The following is a 20,667-nucleotide window of genomic DNA, read 5'->3' as shown; positions in this document are numbered from 1 at the left end:
GCAAAGGCACTTTTAAAATAGTGGTAGTAATGTCCATGAAGCCTCTACTCGTATTGCCACCCCCACACCCGTCTGCTCCATCCCTGTGAAGTAATAAAGTCCATAGATAAGGGAAGAGAAGTGTCTGCCAGAAACGTTTCCTAAATGATTCTCCTTGAGCCACCGACTCTAGTATCTAGCAAAAGAAAAGGCCAGAAATACATGTGTTTTAAAATCTTGCTGGGTAAAGCCTACCTTCATTTACCATCTTCCCAGTTGAAAACCATTAAAGTGGAGGAACAGTATTCAGTATGATTTGTTCCATGTTAGAACAGAAATCAGATTATGCCTAAATCTGAGGTTCTAAATCTGATAGTGATTCTCCGTTGAAATTACCCACTAGTGAGCTGCCCTTGCTGATGGGGTGGATAAGATTCCTTTGGGAGGCTGCAGCAGAAAACAGATTAAAAACCACGGGTTTAAACGGTTTCATGCTACACAGGTCTCTATTTGCAGGACTTCTGCATTTGGTTGCTTTTTTAAAAGAAAGGTGTTGTTTCCTCGAGTTTTCTCTTAAACTGCTTTCCATCTGTCTGTGTTTTACAGAAATATGAAATGATAAAGACAGAAGAAATTCCCAATTTGGAAAACTCTAATTTTTCTACTAAAGTCATAAAAGACATTGCACAGAACATTTTATCGTTTTTGAAATCTAATTGTACCAAAGAAGGACATACCTATTGGCTCTTTAAAGGTAAGCTATTAATACTTCTTGAGTGAACAATAATTGATTTGGGTAACTGCTATAAAATGAGGCTTGTTTTTCTTTCCAGCAAGTGGCAGTGATATAGTGAAGCTCTATGACCTCACTACTCTTTGTGAAGAAACTGAAGACAAATACCAAAATCCATTCACAATGCCAGTGGCCATTCTCTTGTACAAGTGAGTGCCTTAAGAATTTTAGATGAAGAAGTAGCCTTATATAAAGTTTTAAAGCATACAGCCACAGTATCCAAACCAAGGTTTTTAAATGCTTTTAGGTTTTCATAGTAGCGGGAAAGATATAAAATACACATTGTACCAAATATTACTCAGCTTTCTTATGACACAATAGTGTAAACATTTTGGGGGTGGTGGGTAAAGTGTAAAGTGTAATATTTTGTTGTTTCTTACAGCTCTTTGTTGGAAAGAAACAAGAGCACTCCTAGACTTGAGTCTTGCAGACAGTGATGAATGGTGGGCAGTAAAGTTGATATAAACTCTTTTTTTAGGGTTGCTTGCAACATGATGATGAAGAAGAATCAAAATAAGAAACACTATGGAACTATTAGAACATTGCTTCTTAATTGTCTTAAATTACTGGACAAAAGCAGGCATCCTCAAGTAAGAGTAACATTTATGTATTCTCTAAAACAATTCTAGCATTCTAACAGGGAATTGTTACCTGGACAGTAAAGCTTCCCGATTCCTATTCTGTAACTGCCCTATTCAGTGTGGTAGCCATTAGCACATGACACGTGGCTGTTGATCACTTAAAATGTGCTTTGTCTGAATTGACATGTGCTGTCAGTGTAAAATACACCCTGAATTTTGAAGGTTGGATATCTGTACATATTACATGTTGAAATGCAATGTTACATATATTGGATTAAATATGTTTAAGTTAATTTCTCAGATTCTACTTCTTTTTTTTTTTTTTCGAGACAGAGTCTCGCTCTGTCACCCGGGCTGGAGTGCAGGGGTGCAATCTCTACAGCTCCGCTTCCTAGGTTCACGCCGTTCTCCTGCCTCAGCCTCCTGAGTAGCTGGGACTACAGGTGCCCGCCACCACGCCCGGCTAATTTTTTGTATTTTTGTAGAGACGGGGTTTCACTGTGTTAGCCAGGATGGTCTCGATCTCCTGACCTCGTGATCTGCCCGCCTTGGCCTCCCAAAGTGCTGGGATTACAGGCGTGAGCCACCGCGCCCGGCCTCCACAGATTCTACTTTTTAAATGTAGCTACTAGAAAATTTAAAATTTCGTATGTGACTCGTTACGTTTCTCTTAAACAGCACTGCTCAATAAATTTAGAACTCATGGAATTCTAGCAGTAGTGCTCTTAGTTCTTTGTTTTGTTGCTATTAGACCTTGTTATCACTTTGTTCATATAAATAGAGTTCACATTCCACACTTAAGGATATTAAAGCATCTCTTAAATAAAAGCTAGTAACATTTGTTTTAAAGAGAGGGGGAAGAAGCATCTCTTAAAATACTCCCTCAGTCGTGCTCCCCACAATTTTCTACTATCCTTTCCCTTGGTTGTTTGCTTCATAACCTTATTTTTCACTGTAAGGCTAATGGTTGTATCCTGTTCAAATCAGTAAAGGTATGTAGGATACGCAATTTTTCTTCGAAGAGCCAAAGTCATTTTAATTGTAGCCGCATTTGATTTAGAGATAAAGATGATGCTAGAGACCAAACTCAGAAATTTTTTTGAAGAAAAATAGTAAAACATTTTGTTTCTGACTGAAATATCTAATTGCTGACTGAGGTGGCAGTGTTTAGTGGAATTTGAGTGGTTTATGTGGATGTTAGAAAATGGTGTTAAGACTATTGTCTGTGATTAAGAACTGATAAATAATAGAATGGGATAAATGATCGTATATAAATGCTAATTTTAGGAGATATCAGAATGGACTTTTCCCTTGTTAATGTAAATTTTTTTTTTAGAACCATAGATTGTATAATAAATATTAATTGCCTATTATAGAGAAACTTGAATTAATTTATAGTTTGTAAGAAAAAATTCTGGTTTCTCACTTGGTATAGGGTGGTATTAATATTTGTTAATATTTTAGATATGACACTCTATACTCAAAAGCCTTTGTTTGTCTCCAGTGAAATTCAGTTGACACCTTTTAAGAGAGAGGGCTCAGGGTGGAGTAATTTCAGAAAATAGGAAATGCGTCAACCCATAAAGATTTTGTGGAGCATACCCAGAGTATTGGTAGCTTTGAACTGGGAACATTTCTGTGTGTGTTACAGTCTATATGGTGGAAACAGCCGGTGTGCCGATCTCCTTCTAAAATTTGTTAGTATGGTATTAAAATTCACGTATTTTTTTATGACAGTAATTTACACATATTTCTCTCTTTTTCATAAGATTATTGCTTCCGCCAATTACATGCTTTCAGAACTTTTTCAATTGGATGAACCTAAAAAGGAAGAAAATTCAGAATCTCCTTTAAACGAGAATTCTGATGAAAGTTATAGTGAAGAGGAGGAAGAGATGCCCGACAGTGATGAAAATGGATCCTATAGCACCAGCTCTGATCCATCGGATGATAGCAAAGCAGTAGCTATAATCAAGTCTGTTGGAGAACTGTCGGTACCAGAAAAATACAAATCTATTCATCAAATTAGAGTAAGCCTTTAGAATTTATATTAAATTGTTATCAAGGAAACATAATTGTTAATCGAATATAGTTAGCCCTTCAAAAGATACCATTGCTTCAATAAATCTTTCATGGTCCAGCATCTAATAATCATTAGGTTTCTGAATTCTAAAACTTGGCTTTATAGTATTGTTCCACGATAACTGACCCACATTATGCAAGCCTATAATGGACAGATGTGTAAACCAGGTATCTGTCTATTCTTATGTGAAGGATTTTCCTCTCCAGTGACCAGTGTGTAGTCATAGTCTTGTCTCCTTACTAGGGCACTTCTGTCCAGTTTTGGGGTTGCTGGGAAATTACGTATATAGGTTGCTTGGTGAATATAGAGTTAGGGTAGAGAAGGAGGTGGCTCTTGGAGCTGTGTATGGTGAGATCTGGTACATTATCCCTGTGCTATATTAAGACAGTACTTTTTTCGTGACTCTGGTGGTCATGTCTGCCGTATTGGACGTGTCTCTGCCCTGGAGAGGACCAGACAGATTTCTCCCTCTGTGGGTTGCCCTGACTGTCCTTCTACCATCAGTGTATCTCCAGGCAGTATATACCTTTCAACATACCATCTCCCTATGATTAGATCCAGGCCAACCTTAAGAGTTCTGGCTGTTTCCTGAACTGAAATACAGTTGTATTTACAGATAACTTCTTAATTTAAGCACGGAGTGTAACTTTCAGATGGAAACTTTAAGCAAGTTTTTGAGGGGCTATCTCTGTCACCCTAAACATTACCCATCTTTCTGACCTTCACTTGCCCCATTGGTTTACCATGGTCATGCTGGCTGTTTTTTCTCTCAGAAGCATCAAGATTCTGCTCATTGGAGGGCGTTTGTATTTTCTGTTGCTTCTGTTTGGAATGTACCTACCCTAGGTCTGTTCATGGCTGCCTTTTTTAAGGCTTCAGTGTTGACTGAAATGTTGCCTCTTCAGGGAGATGTTCCCTGACCACTCTGGCCAAAGCGTGCTCTACTTTTTTGTCCTTCAAGTAGCCTATCTGTTCCTGAAGTTCTTATTTTTATCTTTGTCTTGCTTCACTAGAATGTAAGTTCCCTGCAGGTATAGACACTCTGTCTCCAATGTCTAGAACACATTATGGGTGCTCAGTAAATATTTGACTCAATGACTGCAGGAAAAAGTCATTAACTGTCCATCTAAATTTTAGTTCACTTTCAGCTTGAACTTCCACAGTGGAGTGAAAAAATGTTCTGGTTATAGTCATTGATTGCAAAAGTTACATGTATATGGAATACTGCATTGTAACACTAGGCCGTGGACTTAACGGAACAATTAGGTAATAATTAAAGATGTAATGAGTTAGTGTCACTATTTTTCACAGATAGCACTTTCAGTCAGTATCTGAAGCACTCAAAAAATGCAGTGTTAGTATTAATATAAACATGTCTTTAGTTGGCCTTTCCTTATCCTTATTGAGTGACTTTGCAGTATGGACAGTCAGCATGAGCTCCAGAGTCCCAGCTCCCACTCACTCACCGTGTCCTCAGACAAATTGCTAAACTGTCTGTGCTTGCTTTTCTTCTGTGCAATGAGAACAGTCGTTCCAACCCCACGGGATTCAGCGAAATGAAATGCTTCACAGAAGCCCCTACACGTAATATCCTTCTTAGTTGGAGGTTGCTAGCTGGTTTTGCTCCTTAATTAAGCAAATAAATTAACAAGAATATTAGTGAAACTTGTTATTTCTAAATTGATGCTAATTGTTAATTGTGTTTTGCCTAGTATCGGTGCTAATGATGAGTGGAGCTGACCTACTAAATGAGGTCTATATTTGTCTAAAACATTACTACTCTAGTTCTTGCTTTTTTGTCATAGTAGAATTATATTTAAAATTGTAAGTACTTAAAGCAACATATATGTTGTAAGATCTTTTTAAGCAAGATTTTTGTTGATAATGCTTGCAGTAATTTAATCTTCAACAAAAACAATATGTTGACCTTAATACATTGGTAGTGTATTCATAATTTTACGTGTTTGTTCCTCAAGCCCAGTTGTGCATTTCCAGTTTGCCATGACACAGAAGAGCGCTGTAGACTTGTGCTGAGCTATGTTCTAGAGGTAAGTTTAAGTTTAGTCTTCACTTGTTCAGTAAAGTTGGTACTTGATATGCAAATTACACTTGTTTGTTGGTGTCTGAATGTTATTCCGAATTGTGTTCTGCTGCAATTTTTTTTTCCGTAAGCATAAAGTGATAATCAGATTCGTTTTTCCGAAATATTTCAGATCAAACAAAGTTTTTAAAAGTCTGTTTCTGAGATGGAAATTTCTAAATTACTAAATTACTAAATGTATTCAGTAGTCCAGATACTGTCTTATATTTAGTTTTCAGTTGACCTGAAGTTAGGTATATAGTAAATGCTTTTCCTTTTTTTGAAGGGTTTAAAATCTGTCGATAGCAGCATCAAAAAAGAAAGCGATCTCCCAGCAGCTGACCCCAGCACTCCAATCCCGTTAAAATATGAAGACGAATCCACAAGAGGGGGTCCCGAGGGGCTAGAGAAGCAGATGGCCTTGTTTTTGGACAAAAGTAAGTTGAATTGATGTGCAAATAAAGCCTTAAATAGAATAATATACTGGTTCTTTATCAACAGCAGACTTATGTCAATTAAGACATTCATTGCAAGGCATTGAGGAAAAGATACGTGAACTGGAAGTAGGGGTAATACTGTTTCATTTGAAATATAAAAAGGATATTTTTGATATTTCATGGACATTTCTAGTAAGAACATAAGGAGCCTGCATCTTCCCGTTACCCACAATGAGGAACTAATGCCTCAGCCTGGTGGAGTTCTCAGAAATTGCTGCTTCAGTAAAAGCACTGGGGTGTGTAGGTGCCACAGACTTAGGAGCCCAACTGCCTAACTTCATATCTTGGCTTTGCTAGGGCAAGTTGTTCCACTTTGAGTCACTATTTATCTCTTTCAAAATAGAAACGATAATAATGGCTTCTTTAAAGGGTTGTTAGAATGATTAAATGGTTAATATATGTAAAGTGCTCAGAACAGTGTACATAATAAGCACTATAGAAGCGTAGGCTGTTGTTACTGCGCAGCATTTGAATAAGCTACAAATGTCACTTTTAAATTACCTAGTTCTTCAGGAATATAACATCATGAAGAACATATGGACTTTGAAGCAGAAGCTGTGAATTTCTTCTTTATTTTAACCTAAGTTGTATTTCTTTTTCCAACCTTATTTCTTTCCCCCTTTTAAATCAGTTTCAATTGTTAAAAAAAGAAAGAAAGAAAGAAAGAAATGTAGAAAGCCTATATGTTTGCAATACGTTTGAATCACAGTGGAAGTGCTTTCTGGACCCTTCTTTTCCGGAACAAACATGGTGGAGGTAGGAGAGGAATAGATTTATTTCCCCAGCATTTATGTAGTCGTGCTTGTATGCCAGGCTTCAGCCTATAGGCAGTAAGGAGATCACACCAGGACTTGTGCCATTCTTTTTTTCTGAAATGCCTTTTCTGTCACTTCCTCCTTCTCTGTCTCCCCTGTTGAAAATCCTGCTCAAGCTCAGAATCTCCATGCTTCCCTCTGTTCTCCATCAGAATTACTTGATTCTCTTACCACTTTGTCCTGTGAGCCTGCCTTATGTCACAGTTCCTGCGTTAAATGGTTTTACACACACATGCACACACAAACACAGTTGTGAACAAGAACTTCTTACTTAATTTTAGTTTCTCACAATATCTCTTACTCACAGATGATGCTTATATCAGCAGAGGAAAAAAGTCCATACACACATCAAACCATAATGAAGACTAAGTATCTTTCATCGCCTTGAAAGACTTGGGTTCTAGCTGATTAAAAAATGAGAAACCTTCAAGCTGGGGGAAGGGGGGGTGCGTTTTTGTTATTTGTGGAGCAAAATGTTCCACAGTATTTTCTTCTTTCTCTGTTAATTACACTTTACATATTTTGTTGTGGTTTATGTTATCAAGCATAGAGGCCATATAACTTCATGTCAGTTATATGTTTCCAGTGCCTGGCACAGTACTTGCCACAAAAATGATTATTTGTTGAGTATAAAGAAGGTAGTGATGGGTTGGACTTTAAAGAATATTCCTGATAGAGGAAACAGTAAACTAAGATGGGAGACAGGAAAAACAGGCATCTTTATAGGTGACAAGGAGTAACTTAACATTAGCTGACGGGTAGTAGGATGGACAAGTAGAAAGTGAGACTGAGAAACATGCAGCTAGTTTAGGCTAAGCTAAGTGGGAAGAAGCCATTTTCATGTTTGAGGACAGGCTTTCACAATGATCTAAGCTGTGCTTTAGGAAGGTAAACTTTGACAGGTTGACACATAGACTGGAGAAAGGAGACAGGTGTCACTCATGAGGTTAGCTATGTCAGTGACACTAGAAGAGAATGACAGAGTTGCCGATGTCAGGGAAGCAGAAGGCCTTGGAACTCCCAAGTGAGAGTCTTTTAACACAGTCGTTTTACTCCAGTGTATTGAAGCAGTAAAGCATAATATTTACCAGTCTTGTCACAATAGCACCTAAGTCTAGAGTGTTTCTATCAAGAAACAGAAAATATTTTTTGTGCGTGAGACTTACAGTCAAATGTGCTGTCTTTTTTTTTCTCTCCATGTCACAGTGGGCTCCCTTCAGAAGGGCAATTATTCCAGTCTATCTGGAATGATCCCTGGCTCTTGGCAACATAAAATGAAACTTCAGCTGATTCTCAAGTCATCGAAGGCCTATTATGTTTTGTCTGATGCTGCCATGAGTCTTCAGAAATACGGACGAGCATTACGATACATTAAATTAGCTTTGCAAAGCCATGGTAAGCCACGGCACGTGAATATGTCTAATAGGCACTGGGAAAGGAGAACAGAGAAGGCATCTGAATCACAGTGGAAGTTTACTCCTGTTTCTTTTGTATAGCTTTATTTTTAAATGACTCTTTCCAATCCTGTGTGTGTTACCTTCTATTTTAGTTTCTGCTCAATGGTTTAACGTCTCTTTGCTTTGAAATACATGAAGCTGTAATATGTATAATTGGACATAAAATAAACAATAGCTACAGGGTACAAAGTGTTCTGCTGATAACACAGTTTCTTCATATTTCCTGTGGTCATTAATTTTTTCTGCATTTGTGCTTTTTCTTCTTCCCGCACTTTCTAAACAGATACTTATTGCTGCCTCTGCACCAATATGCTTTCCGAAGTGCTGCTGTTTCTCTCTCAATATTTGACACTTTGTGGTGATATCCAACTAATGCTGGCCCAGAATGCAAATAATAGAGCAGCACACCTTGAAGAGTTTCATTACCAAACAAAAGAAGACCAGGAGATCCTGCATAGCCTTCACAGAGAGTCCAGTTGCCAAGGTGTGCCACAGACTTGGACCACGTGGTTCATGGTGGGACTATGCAGTCTAGCTCATGCTTATTTGAGTATTCAGAAAAGGGACAGAAATATTAGCGTGTTGATATTTGCTTTGTATTTATTTATTTATGTATTTATTGAGATGGAGTTTCACTCTTGTTGCCTAAGCTGGAGTGCAATGGTGCAATCTTGGCTCACTGCAACCTCTGCCTCCCGGGTTCAAGCGATTCTCCTGCCTCCGCCTACCAGCTAGCTGGAATTACAGGCATGCGCCACCATGCCTGGCTAATTTTGTGTTTTTAGTAGAGACAGGGTTTCTTCGTCTTGGTCAGGCTGGTCTCGTACTCCTGGCCTCAGGTGATCGCCCACCTTGGCCTCCCAGGGTGCTGGGATTATAGGTTTGAGCCACTGTGCCTGGCCTGCTGTTTTATTCGTTTCTTAATTTTAAAGTTAAACATAATCTTGTGTATTTATATAAAATGGTTTTAAAGTATTTTATAATTACTGTTTATATAACTAGAACTAACTATAAAGTAAGATATGAAGACAGTTGTGTGTCAACTTTTTTTTTTTTTTTTGAGAGACACAGTCTTGCTCTGCTGCCCAGGAGGCTGGAGTGCAGTGGGGCGATCTTGGCTCGCTGCAACCTCTACCCCCTGGGTTCAAGTGATCCTCCCATCTCAAGTCTCCCAAGTAGCTGGGACTAGTACATGCGCCACCACACGTGGCTAATTTTTGTATTTTTATTAGAGACAGGGTTTCACCATGTTGCCCCAGACTGGTCTCAAACTCCTCAACTCAAGCGATCCTCCCACCTTGGCCTCCCGAAGTGCTGGGATTACAGGCGTGAGCCACTGCGCCCAGCCTTGTGTCAGCTTTTTACACTCTTCTTTTCATGAGGTTCTTCTAGGTAACACTTGTAGGCAGCTAACAGAGCCATGGGTTTCCTTTTGAAAGGTGTAACAGTTGATGAAGATGGTTCATTACCTTCTGAATGATTCCTTGGGGCTGAAATAAAGTGATCATTGTTTTTAGTGTTAGTTCATAGCCAGCGTCTTACTGAATATGTCACTGTGTTTGGAATTATCAGGCTTTAAAACTGGGAAATAGAGTAATCCGATCCGCAGCGGCGCTGTCCCTCTCTCTTACCTCAGCACAGTTGTGTGAGCACGCTGCCATTAAGACAGTGAACGAAGTAAATGATGAGTCTTCTGAAGGTGCCTCTGTGATGTCTCATGGGGTTGTTTTATTATGCTCTTAAATTGTTATACTAAATATTACTTGATGTTTGTCTCCCAGAGTTTCAGACAATTCACAGCTGGAGGAGTGTACTGGGGGAGAGGGAAAAATGTGTTATTTTCTAGTATTTTTGCCCTTTCTTCCCCTCTCTCCGTCTTTCTCAAATAATCATTTTTTTGTAGATGTAGCAGGAAAGTCCTCAGTGTATTTTTACTACTCCCATCATAGCAATTTGAGTTAAATACTTCTTTTTACTCCAGTTCCCACTTTGATGGCATTTTTAATCTTCTGAGGGCTTCTGTAGCAGCTTCTTCAGTGACTTACAGTTAATATTGACACATTATTTCAAGAACTATTTCCATTAATTAAAAATAACAACTTTGTATTAGTGGACAACTTTAGGTCTGCCCTAATAAACAAGCGTACCTGGGAAAACCTGGATCACAGGAATTGTGTGATATTCATAGGCAGGAAAATATTTTTATCCAACATTAATATCCCAAGAAATGTAATTTTATAAATAAAGAGATCTTTATTATGAAACTTAAATATTGTTGTATTGATTGAATCTTAGTATACTTATACCGTATTGCATTTTTTATTACTTAGAATTTAGAATCTCAGGTTCATGTAGATACTGAGGAAGAAGGAATCACATGACTCGCATTGATGTATCCCTTTTTTCTTTTCAGGATTTGCATGGGCAACTGATTTGTCTACAGACTTAGAAAGTCAACTTTCTGTTAGTTGTAAATGTTATGAGGCTGCTAATGAAATCTTGCAATTTAGTGACTTGAAAAGCCAAAATCCAGAACACTATGTACAAGTATTGAAGAGAATGGGTAACATTAGAAATGAAATTGGAGTGTTTTACATGAATCAGGCTGCTGCATTACAGAGTGAGAGAGTAGGTGAGTATTTCTTTAGATTCCTCTCTTTATTGCCTGTTCTCTTAGAAAATTATGCTAATTTTGTATGAGTTAAGCAAAGAATGGTGGCACTTGATTTTATGTCATAAAGAGGTGCTTTGTTAGAGAACCTCTTATTATTTTTAAGAAATAGAATTAGGAAAACATGATTTTTCCCTTGGAATTAATTATTTCAATGTTCTTCATTCTCACTTTTGTACTCAGTCCATCTGATCAATTTAGAAGCAAATGGGACATCCAATCATGTGCCAGGCTGTGTGTTGGATATGGAACTGGCTAGAATATGGTCCTCTCTCCATGTTGGGAAGCTGGATAGGAACACAAAGAACGCTGTGGATGAGTACAGATGAAGTATAATGGGAGACTGGGGAAAGAAGACATTTGTGGAGGTCATAAGTTAGAGGGCTCTTGGGAAAGTGTCATTGAGCAGGGTGGTGCCGGGTGTGTAGTGTCAGCTGGCAAATGTGAGGAAAGGAGGGTGCTAGACCGAGGAGGCGGTGTTAGGAAGAAGCCAGGGATCTCAGAGGGTGCAAGTGTACGTTTAGAGGGAGCAAGAGGCCTGTGTGAGGAAGATGTGGGATAGTGGGTAAGTAAGATGCGGGATGGTGTAGTAAGATGCGGGATGGTGTAGTAAGATGTGGGATGGTGTAAGTAAGATATGGGATGGTGTAAGTAAGATGTGAGATGGTGAATCATTTGGGCCCATGTTGAATTTGAGTTCACTATGGAACGTGTATGTGAAAGGTATAATTTAGTAGTCAGTTTGAAATGTGCTAAGAGCTGTAGGGCTATCGAGACAGACTGAGAGCCATTCACATAAAGGTAATAGTTGAAGCTGTGAGAATAGATGAGAATGTAAAGGCTGGACACAGGGAGAGAACAGAAAGGGGCTGAGGTAGAACTGAGGTTAGCAGGTAAGCTGAACATCTGTGGGCCTTTGGTTTTTTGTTTGTTTGTTTTTGTTTTTGTTTTTTAAGAGACAGGGTCTTACTCTCTCGCCCAGGCTAGACTGCAATGGCATAATCACAGCTTGCCGCAGCCTCGAACTCCTGGGCTCAAGCAATCCTCTCACCTCAGCCTCCCAAAAAAAATTTTTTTAGAGATGAAGTCTTGCTATGTTTCCCAAGCTGATCTCGGACTCCTGGCCCCAGGCAGTCCTCATGCTTTGACTTCCCAAAGTTCTGGGATTACAGGCATGAGCCACTGCACCCAACCTGTGTGCCTGTTGATCTGTGAATAATGCTTGGCACTTAGGGATACAGATGTTGCCCTCAAAGAGTTCCTTGCTAGTGGGAGAACCTGTGCATTTAAGGTGCATCTGGAGGGACAGTCAGTGAGGGAACCTGGGAAGTGGTCATCAGGAAGCTAGGGAAATTGGATACAACACAGGTTGTAATCTCTTCAAACTCCATGGGAACCATGCTTTTGGATCTTCACAAAGTGACAATTTGCTCAGATGTTTTTCTTTGCTTATTTGAATATCATTTGGTTAATAGTGAAGAGGGTTATACTTAAGTGTTGTACAGTAGACCCCACGTATCCTTGGAGGATGCGTTCCAAGATCCCCAGTGGGTGCCTGAAACTGGAGAGTTTTTCTGTGCCTTTTCCTGAACATACATGCTGTGATGAAGTTTAATTTACAAATTAGGCACAGTAAAAGATTAACAGCATTTACAACAGTATGGCAGCATCATTACTCTTGTGCTTTGGGACATTATTAAGTCAAAATAAGGGTTACTTGTCCAAAAGCACAGCGATATCATAACAGTCGATCTGATACCCCAGACAGCTACGAAGTGACTGATGGGCGGGCCAGGCATACAGCATGAATGTGCTGGACAAAGGGATGGTTCCCATCCTGGGTGAGGCGGAGCAGGATGGTGAGAGACTTCATCAAGCTATAGTAGTCAGCTGGGGCTGCTGTAATGAAGTATCATAGACTAGATGACATAAATGAGAAATGTATTGTCTCATAGATCCAGAGACTGGAAGTTCAAGATCAAGGTGGCAGCAGGGTTGGATTCCTCTCATGCTTCTCCCTTGGCTTGCAGATAACCGCCTTGTCACTGTGTCCACACAGGGCCTTCTCTCTGTGCATACCCCTGGAGTCCCTCCCTCTTTTTAAAAGGACACCAGTCATACTGGATTAGGATCCCACTCTTACAGTCTCATTTAACCTTAATTACATCTTTAAAGGACCTGTCCTAAATGTAGTCACATTGTAAGGAACTAGGGGTTAGGGCTTCAGCATATGAACTCTGAGGGACACGTTTACCTTCATGTAACAGGCATGGTGAGAGCAATGAGCTGTGGTTGACTGCAGGTGACTGGCTCGCCACCACACTCCTGTCACTGCCGTCCTCCTCTTAAGACAGTGCTAGGGTTTACACTGATGTCTGCTTACACAGTTGTTTTCTTTCTTTCTCTGTAAAGTGAGCAAATCTGTGTCTGCTGCCGAGCAACAGTTGTGGAAAAAAAGCTTTTCTTGTTTTGAAAAGGGAATTCACAACTTTGAGTCAATTGAGGATGCCACAAATGCCGCCCTTTTATTATGTAACACGGGAAGACTCATGCGAATTTGTGCACAGGCGCACTGTGGTGCAGGTGATGAATTTAAACGTGAATTTTCACCAGAAGAAGGCTTATATTATAATAAGGTAACACATTCGCTTACATGTTGGGCCTCATCCATTCATACCTGGCATTTATTTCCATTTTTTCATTGTTTCACTAAAATATTACAAAACTAAAAATCATTAAACTCTGCTAATGGCACAAGACTAGACAGATCATGAAAACACTTGGAACCTGGCCTAAGACTAGTAAGAATTGAGTATTGAAGATGACATGTGGAATTGGAAGGGAAAAGATGATTCTGCAAATTGTTTGTACAACGAGCATGAATGTCAAATGGATTAAAGATTGACATGGAGAAAATGAAACTGTAAAAGTACTAGAAGAAAATATAGGTAGAGGCTTGTATGATAGGTTATGGAAGGACTTTCCCAGCATGACACAGTAAGCAGAAATCCTGGGTAAAAGTTGAATAAACTCAAATGTGTGAAAATAAAGTTCTAAAAATGCACAAATGTGTAAAAATCTAAAAATGCACAACAGAAAGTGAAATTGAAAGCAAATCATAATCTAGGGAAAATACTTATAACAGATGAGAGGTTAGTACACTCTTGCTATATAAAAACAAGAATCATTGGAAACACCCAAAGAGAAAAAAGAGCAAATAACCTTGAACAGAAAATGTACACATTTTTTAAAAAAAGTAAATGGCTAATATATATAAAAGGAAATTTTCAAAATTTATTTTTATTTCTTTATTTTTGAGGCAGAGTCTCACTCTGTTGCCCAGGCTGGAGTTTAGTGGCGCAATCTTGGCTCACTGCAACCTCTGCCTCCTAGATTCAAGTGATCCTCATGCCTCAGCCTCCTGAGTAACTGAGACTAGAGGCGTATGCCAACATGTCTGTCTCATTTTGGCATTATAATATTTTTAGTGGAGATGAGGTTTCGCCATGTTGGCCAGGCTGGTCTCAAACTCCTGGCCTCAAAACTGAGTTTTATTTATTAGATTGCCAAATTTTATGACAAATGGTCACACCCGCTGTTGCAGAGGGTACAAGGATATGAGCACTCATATAATGGAGTGATTGAAGCCATTTAAATGACATTAGTGAAGAATGTTGGTGGCATAATAAATTTTTAAATGAGTGACTTTTTTTGATTTTCTTTTTTAAATTTATATATACACAGAAAAGAGTGAATAAATAAACACCAGAAATGTAGAAATTATTGCTGGGATATTAAGTGTGGTTTTGTTTTTGGTTTCAATATAATGGCCATGTATTTGAAGATTGGGGTAACGAGGTAGGAGGAGATACTTCTTTTTACAGTAAAATTTGGTAAGTTTTTAATCTGATTTACTAGTTATAGAAACTGTAATTTTCATTTAGAAAGAAAAAAAAAAAGGAAACAAGTGCATCCTCATGCTCAGCCTGAGTCAGAAAGCAGCACCACGGATTGGCTTCTTGTAGCCTTGAGATGGGAACAGAGTGGTCTTCAGTCTACTCAGAATAACTTTCTTCATTGAAATATTTTCACTGACTTATTTTTTCATTTCCTCATAATATTGCCCCTTGATAAATTATCCCCAAATTAAATTAACATCTGGGTAGTTATGAAGTATGTTTTATTTTCATGCAGTATTGGTATATATTTAAGCTGAGTCAGAAATGTACACTGTTTTCTCCTTTGCAGGCTATTGATTACTATTTGAAAGCGCTGAGGTCATTGGGAACACGAGACATACACCCAGCTGTTTGGGATTCAGTGAACTGGGAATTGTCCACTACTTACTTTACTATGGCAACTCTACAGCAAGATTATGCTCCATTATCTAGAAAAGCTCAGGAGCAGGTGATAATATTTGCTGGATTATAAAATAAGTTCTCAGTCTCATTCCTTTGTTTAACAAATATTTAGCATCTGTTGTCTTTTCCTGAATAAGCAGTATTTAAACGTTTTAAAAACTCCTACAGTCAGACTACAAGCTTGTTTTTTTCTCCCCCCTCAAAAAACTAAACAAACAGATTGAAAAAGAAGTCAGTGAGGCCATGATGAAGTCCCTGAAATACTGCGACGTGGATTCCATGTCTGCTCGGCAGCCTCTTTGTCAGTACCGAGCTGCAACCATCCATCACAGGCTGGCCTCCATGTACCACAGCTGTCTGAGGAATCAGGTATTGTCAGTCCAAGTTAAGCACAGTGCCACATCAGTTGAAAAGTGTTTTGGGTGCTTTTGTTTTTGTTGTTTTAACATGGTCATGTATATTTTAAATGCAATCTATGTTAATTAGCTACTTTAGAAAAACTTGTAGTGTAGCTGGTTTTCCCTCTCACATATACTGCTCTACTTGATTGGGTCTTAGTTTATGAACTTACCTATTTGCCTGGGTATGTTACTTCGGTTTTTTAAAATGTAGGTAGGCTTTATAGTAATGGTTCAGTGCCAATTTTACAGTACTAGTCTCCCATCTGTTATTGTAAAATAGAGCATATATATGAAAATACAGGCAGGGCACAGTGGCTCACACCTGTAATCCCAGCACTTTGGGAGGCTGAGGCAGGCGGATCACCTGAGGTCGGGAGTTCGAGACCAGCCTGACCAACGTGGAGAAACCCCATCTCTACTAAAAATACAAAATTAGCCAGGTGTGGTGGCACATGCCTGTAATGCCCGCTACTCAGGAGGCTGAGGCAGGAGAATCACTTGAACCCGGGAGGCAGAGGTTGCGGTGAGCCGAGATCGCACCATTGTACTCCAGCCGGGGCAACAAGAGTGAAACTCCATCTCAAAAAAAAAAAAAGAAAAAAAAATACATGTGGAACATACGTACAGTTTACAGAATAAAAGGAAACCCCTGTGTCCCTTGTCTGGAGGTTGAGGAATGGAGGAATCCTCCAGAGTGCCCCGTGTGCCCCTCCCTGGTGTGTCTTCTTTGACGTCCACTCAGGTGAACTGCTGTGCGAAAATTTCTGCTGTGTCTGTGCCTTTTTTGTGCTGTGCCACTTAAACGGTATGTCTACGTTGTGCCCTGTGGTGAGCATGGGAAAACGAATCTGCTGTTGGTGTTCTGTGGCTTACTGCCTTTCACTTAACATCATGTTTTTGAGATACATCTGTGTTGGCACAGGTAGCTGTTCATTTTCTCAGCTCAGTAGTCATTCAATGACTATATCGTAGTTTGTTTATCTAGTCTATGATTACTGAATTTTGGGATTATTCCAGTTTGATGCTATTAGAAGTAATGAATACCAACAGTATTGTACATTAATCCTGCTGCCCAGATTCCTGTGTTTCTGAGAATTACCTGAGGCCTAGGATAAAGGCGCCTGCCTTCAGAGAGATTGCTTGGCTTCTGCTACGAGTCTTGGGCCTATAGTTTCTCAGTGATGTTTTTTGTTTGTTTTGTTGATCTTTCTCCCCTGCAAGGTGAGACTACTTACCTTACAGTCCCTTTGGCATGAGTTTACTTCTGGGTTGCCCTTATCCTGAAAAGTATCATCTTTTGAGATACAGCTTAAACTGGAGAAGGTTTTTTGGTGTTTTTTTTGGAGACAGGGTCTCACTCTGTTGCCCAGACTGGAGTGCAGTGGCACGATCCGAGCTCACTGCAACCTCCGCCTCCTAGGCCTCCCCACTCTTTTGCATATAGATATTTAGTTGTCCCAGCACCATTTGCTGGAAGACTATTCCTCTGCTGAATCGTCTGGGCACCCTTAAGCTTGCTTTTGCCCTCAGGATATTAGGTCATCTGGGGAAACCTGAATTTTGGTTGAGGACTTCCTAAGGCGAAGTGGAAAGAAAGCTTCTCCAGTTCATACTTGTAATCCCAGCACTTTGGGAGGCCGAGGCGGGCGGATCATTTGAGGTCAGGAATTCGAGACCAGCCTGGCCAACATGGCAAAACCGCATCTCTACGAAAAAATACAAAAATTAGCCAAGCAGTAGTGGTGGGTGCCTGCAATCCCAGCAACTCGGTAGGCTGAGGCAGGAGAGTTGCTTGAGTTCAGGAGGCGGAGGTTGCAGTGAGCCAAGATTGCACCACTGGACCTCCAGCGTGGGCGACAGAGCGAGACCCTGTCTCAAAAACAAAAAGAAAGGAAATGGATTAAGACCTCAATATAAAAGCTAAAACTAATAAGATCTGGTAAGGCCTACAGTGGGGGAAAAATAACTAAGAAGCACTTAGTGAAGCCTGAAGTAGTTACCGTGAAGGGTTTGTCTTGGTTTGGTTCTAGGTTGGTGACGAACACCTCAGGAAACAACACCGGGTGCTGGCCGATCTTCATTACAGCAAGGCCGCAAAGCTATTTCAGCTGCTCAAAGACGCTCCCTGCGAACTGCTGAGAGTACAGCTAGAGAGAGTAGCATTTGCTGAATTTCAGATGACCAGTAAGTCTTACTTTTCATTTCTCAGATATGTATGCATTGGGTTAGTGCTGGATTGTCTTAGAGTAAGGCAGGCCTGTGAATCTAAATAATACTGTTTTCTTTTTAATTTGCCCCATAGTTAATGACTTTGGGAAGGGAGGGGGAGAAATCTCTACACTTTTTGAAGTGCTTTTTAAAACTTAGAGAAATGTATTCGATTATGTTCAGTGACTAGAAATATTGAGATGTGTCCCATGACCCCTTATTTGGAAAAAAAATTGACAAATCAATTTAGACAGTTAAAGATTTCAGTCGGCCAGGCACGGTGGCTCACGCCTGTAATCCAAACAATTTGGGAGGCTGAGGCGGGCAGATCACCTGAGGTCAGGAGTTTGAGACCAACCTGGCCAACATTGTGAAACCCCGTCTGTACTAAAAATACAAAAATTGGCCATGTGTAGTGGTGCAGGCCTGTAGTCCCAGCTACTGAGGAGGTTGAGGCGGGAGAATCACTTGAACCCAGGAGGTGGAGCTTGCAGTGAGCCAAGATCATGCCACTACACTCCAGCCTGGGCGACAGAGCGAGACTGTGTGTCAAAAAAAAAAAAAAAACAAGAAAAAAAACCCCAAAGATTTAAATCGGCATGAAAAATTTGGGAATGGAGAGGCAAGAGTAAAGGAGTAGTGGGTCATGTTGAACCCTTTAAACATAGAACTGACCCTTGGATTGTGGTTCCAGAACAGATACTACTCTAGAGCCTGACCGAGGTAAAGATAAGTCAGGAGATAGAGAAGGGTGAAAGTGAGAATGCTTTCTTATGTTATTTTCCATGGCATGGAGTAAGCAGACTTCAACCACTTAATGATTTTTCGTAAGTTCTCCCCCTCCCTCTCTTGCTCATCTGTTCTCCTCTCTCACAGAGGAGTCTTTTCAGAAATATCTCCTGTGTGGTCAAGAAGCAAGAAACAATTATTTGAAGTGCAGCAGTTCATTTAGTGTTTCAGTCTTCTGTAAAATCAGATTAATACTTTAAATCTGTATGACTTAGTTTACACAGGTATACACTAGCCCTGGAAGGATGCATAAGAAACTGGTAACGTTGTTCCCTTTGGGGAGGAAACCTGCAAGGCCAGGAGGAGGGTTTCACTGCATACCCATTTGGACCTTGTAAATTTGAGGAATGTATTACCTATCTAAAACAGTTTCTAAAAATGGTTTTTACTAAAATTAATTTTTCATTGGCATATAATGCATGGTTAGATGTGTGGGATAGTCACCAGAATTAACAGTAGCTCTTGATGTGGGGAAGGTCTGGGGAGAGTGATCTTCAGTTTTCACTTGCACCTTTGAATATTCTGCCTTGTTTGAATTCCTTAGAATGATCAAGATCTTTTTTGTTGTTGGGGTTTTTTGTTTTTTGTTTTTTGTTTTTGAGACAGAGTCTTACTCTGTCACCCAGGCTTTAATGTAGTGGCATGGTCATGGCTAACTGCAACCTTGACCATCTGGACTCTAGTGATCCTGAGCCTCCTGAGTAGCTGAGACCACAGGCGCTAATTTTTGAAAAATCTTTTGTAGAGACAGGGTCTCTCTATGTTATAAGCCTAGGCTGGTCTCAAACTCCTGAGCTCAAGCGATACTCCTGCCTCAGCCTCCGAAAGTGCTGGAAGATACTGGAACAATTTGCTAAGATGATAAGCGTGTTTAATTCCCTCCTTTAAATGTTTTACTACTATGAGTACTTTAGAAAATAATGTAAATATTTTAGAGGGTTTTGTTAGCCAGGTTTGTGGGTTTTGTAAGCCAAGTTAATAAATGCTCTAGGTTGTGACACCTTTTATTCTATCTTATTTTACCCAGTGGTTTTTTTTTTTTTTTCCTAGTACATAGGATTCAGATCTCCCTTCCTAATGTCGATATTGTCTGGTCCTTGCCCCAACGACACTTTCATACATAATCAATAGCTTGTCTTCCAGATGCCAAATCTATGCTGAAATCACATTTACCCATTGATTTTAAAGATAATAAGTTGTTTAGAAAGTGTGGGATTATGCTTTAAAGGAAGAAGGCAACAGTTACTCTCTCCCCACCTGCAGAGTTGGGGAGTCCCCAAGACCACTTTCACTTCTCACACTAACTGAAGGTTTGTCAGCGGTCTCCAACACCACCTTCGGGTTTGAGAATTTGCTGAAGGACTCACAGAACTCACTGAAAGCTGCTCTGCTTACAGCTACAATTTCTTACATTGAAAGGATATACATTAAAATGAGCCAAGGGAAGAGGCTCGGAAGGCAGAGTTGTAGAGAGTTCTAAGCGCCGAGCTCCCAATTCCTCTGCCGCTGGAGTTACAGATAGTACTAACTCACCCCAGCAGTGACGCATGACAGTACTCACCAAGTGTATAAACCAATGCATGTACAACTGGGGAAGCTCATCCAAGCCTTGGTGTCCAGAGTTTTCATTAGAACTTGGTCACATAGACATGGTTGACTGCCACGTGGCTGATCTTTGTCTCCAGTGCCTCCAGAGGTTGGCGCTGTTACCCTGGGGCCCAAAGCCCCCACAGTAAATCCCATTGTTACACTATCCATTGTGACCCAAGGCCCCCCAGGTAAACAGAGGCATTCTTACCGGGCAGGACATTTCAAGGACTTAGTGATTACCTTCTGGGAGCCAAGGACAAAGACCAAACCTCTCTTTGTACAAGGTGAATCCTCTACTGCACACCACCGCACACATGATTGAGTTCTAGGAGAACAGGAGCAAAGGTGTGTTGTGGTATCTG

General features: G+C 40.0%; 1 protein-coding gene and 2 long non-coding RNA genes across 6 annotated transcripts in view; 1 reads left to right on the top strand and 2 right to left on the bottom strand.

Moving 5' to 3' along the window:
* Positions 1 to 20,667, top strand: part of EDRF1 (erythroid differentiation regulatory factor 1) — a 45,634-nt gene that overhangs the window by 13,549 nt on the left and 11,418 nt on the right. For 2 of the 4 annotated variants that reach the window (XM_033179500.1, XM_033179496.1), the window contains 13 exons: positions 586 to 733; positions 813 to 921; positions 1,251 to 1,362; positions 3,123 to 3,383; positions 5,413 to 5,484; positions 5,803 to 5,953; positions 8,035 to 8,223; positions 8,569 to 8,769; positions 10,699 to 10,917; positions 13,369 to 13,592; positions 15,205 to 15,363; positions 15,537 to 15,686; positions 17,749 to 17,902. In XM_033179500.1, the coding sequence (XP_033035391.1) occupies positions 586 to 733; positions 813 to 921; positions 1,251 to 1,362; positions 3,123 to 3,383; positions 5,413 to 5,484; positions 5,803 to 5,953; positions 8,035 to 8,223; positions 8,569 to 8,769; positions 10,699 to 10,917; positions 13,369 to 13,592; positions 15,205 to 15,363; positions 15,537 to 15,686; positions 17,749 to 17,902 (2,149 nt within the window). Of the gene's footprint in view, positions 1 to 585; positions 734 to 812; positions 922 to 1,250; positions 1,363 to 3,122; positions 3,384 to 5,412; positions 5,485 to 5,802; positions 5,954 to 8,034; positions 8,224 to 8,568; positions 8,770 to 10,698; positions 10,918 to 13,368; positions 13,593 to 15,204; positions 15,364 to 15,536; positions 15,703 to 17,748; positions 17,903 to 20,667 lie in introns of those variants that run through there. The other 2 variants (XM_033179518.1, XM_033179510.1) reach the window with 2 other exon arrangements.
* LOC117065115 lies at positions 88 to 10,008 on the bottom strand. The gene is made up of 3 exons (XR_004429824.1): positions 9,917 to 10,008; positions 4,903 to 5,062; positions 88 to 175 (listed from the first exon to the last, which is right to left on the bottom strand). It is a non-coding gene; the product is annotated as an uncharacterized LOC117065115 (long non-coding RNA).
* LOC117065105 lies at positions 9,997 to 20,357 on the bottom strand. Its single transcript, XR_004429819.1, has 3 exons — positions 20,277 to 20,357; positions 13,211 to 13,360; positions 9,997 to 10,085 (listed from the first exon to the last, which is right to left on the bottom strand). It is a non-coding gene; the product is annotated as an uncharacterized LOC117065105 (long non-coding RNA).

This window comes from Trachypithecus francoisi, unplaced genomic scaffold (genome assembly GCF_009764315.1).
Source record: "Trachypithecus francoisi isolate TF-2019V2 unplaced genomic scaffold, Tfra_2.0 Contig01579, whole genome shotgun sequence".
In the NCBI taxonomy this organism is placed as follows: Eukaryota; Metazoa; Chordata; class Mammalia; order Primates; family Cercopithecidae; genus Trachypithecus; species Trachypithecus francoisi.
Note: the sequence above shows the minus strand (reverse complement) of the source record. Positions and strands in the feature narration are given on the sequence as shown.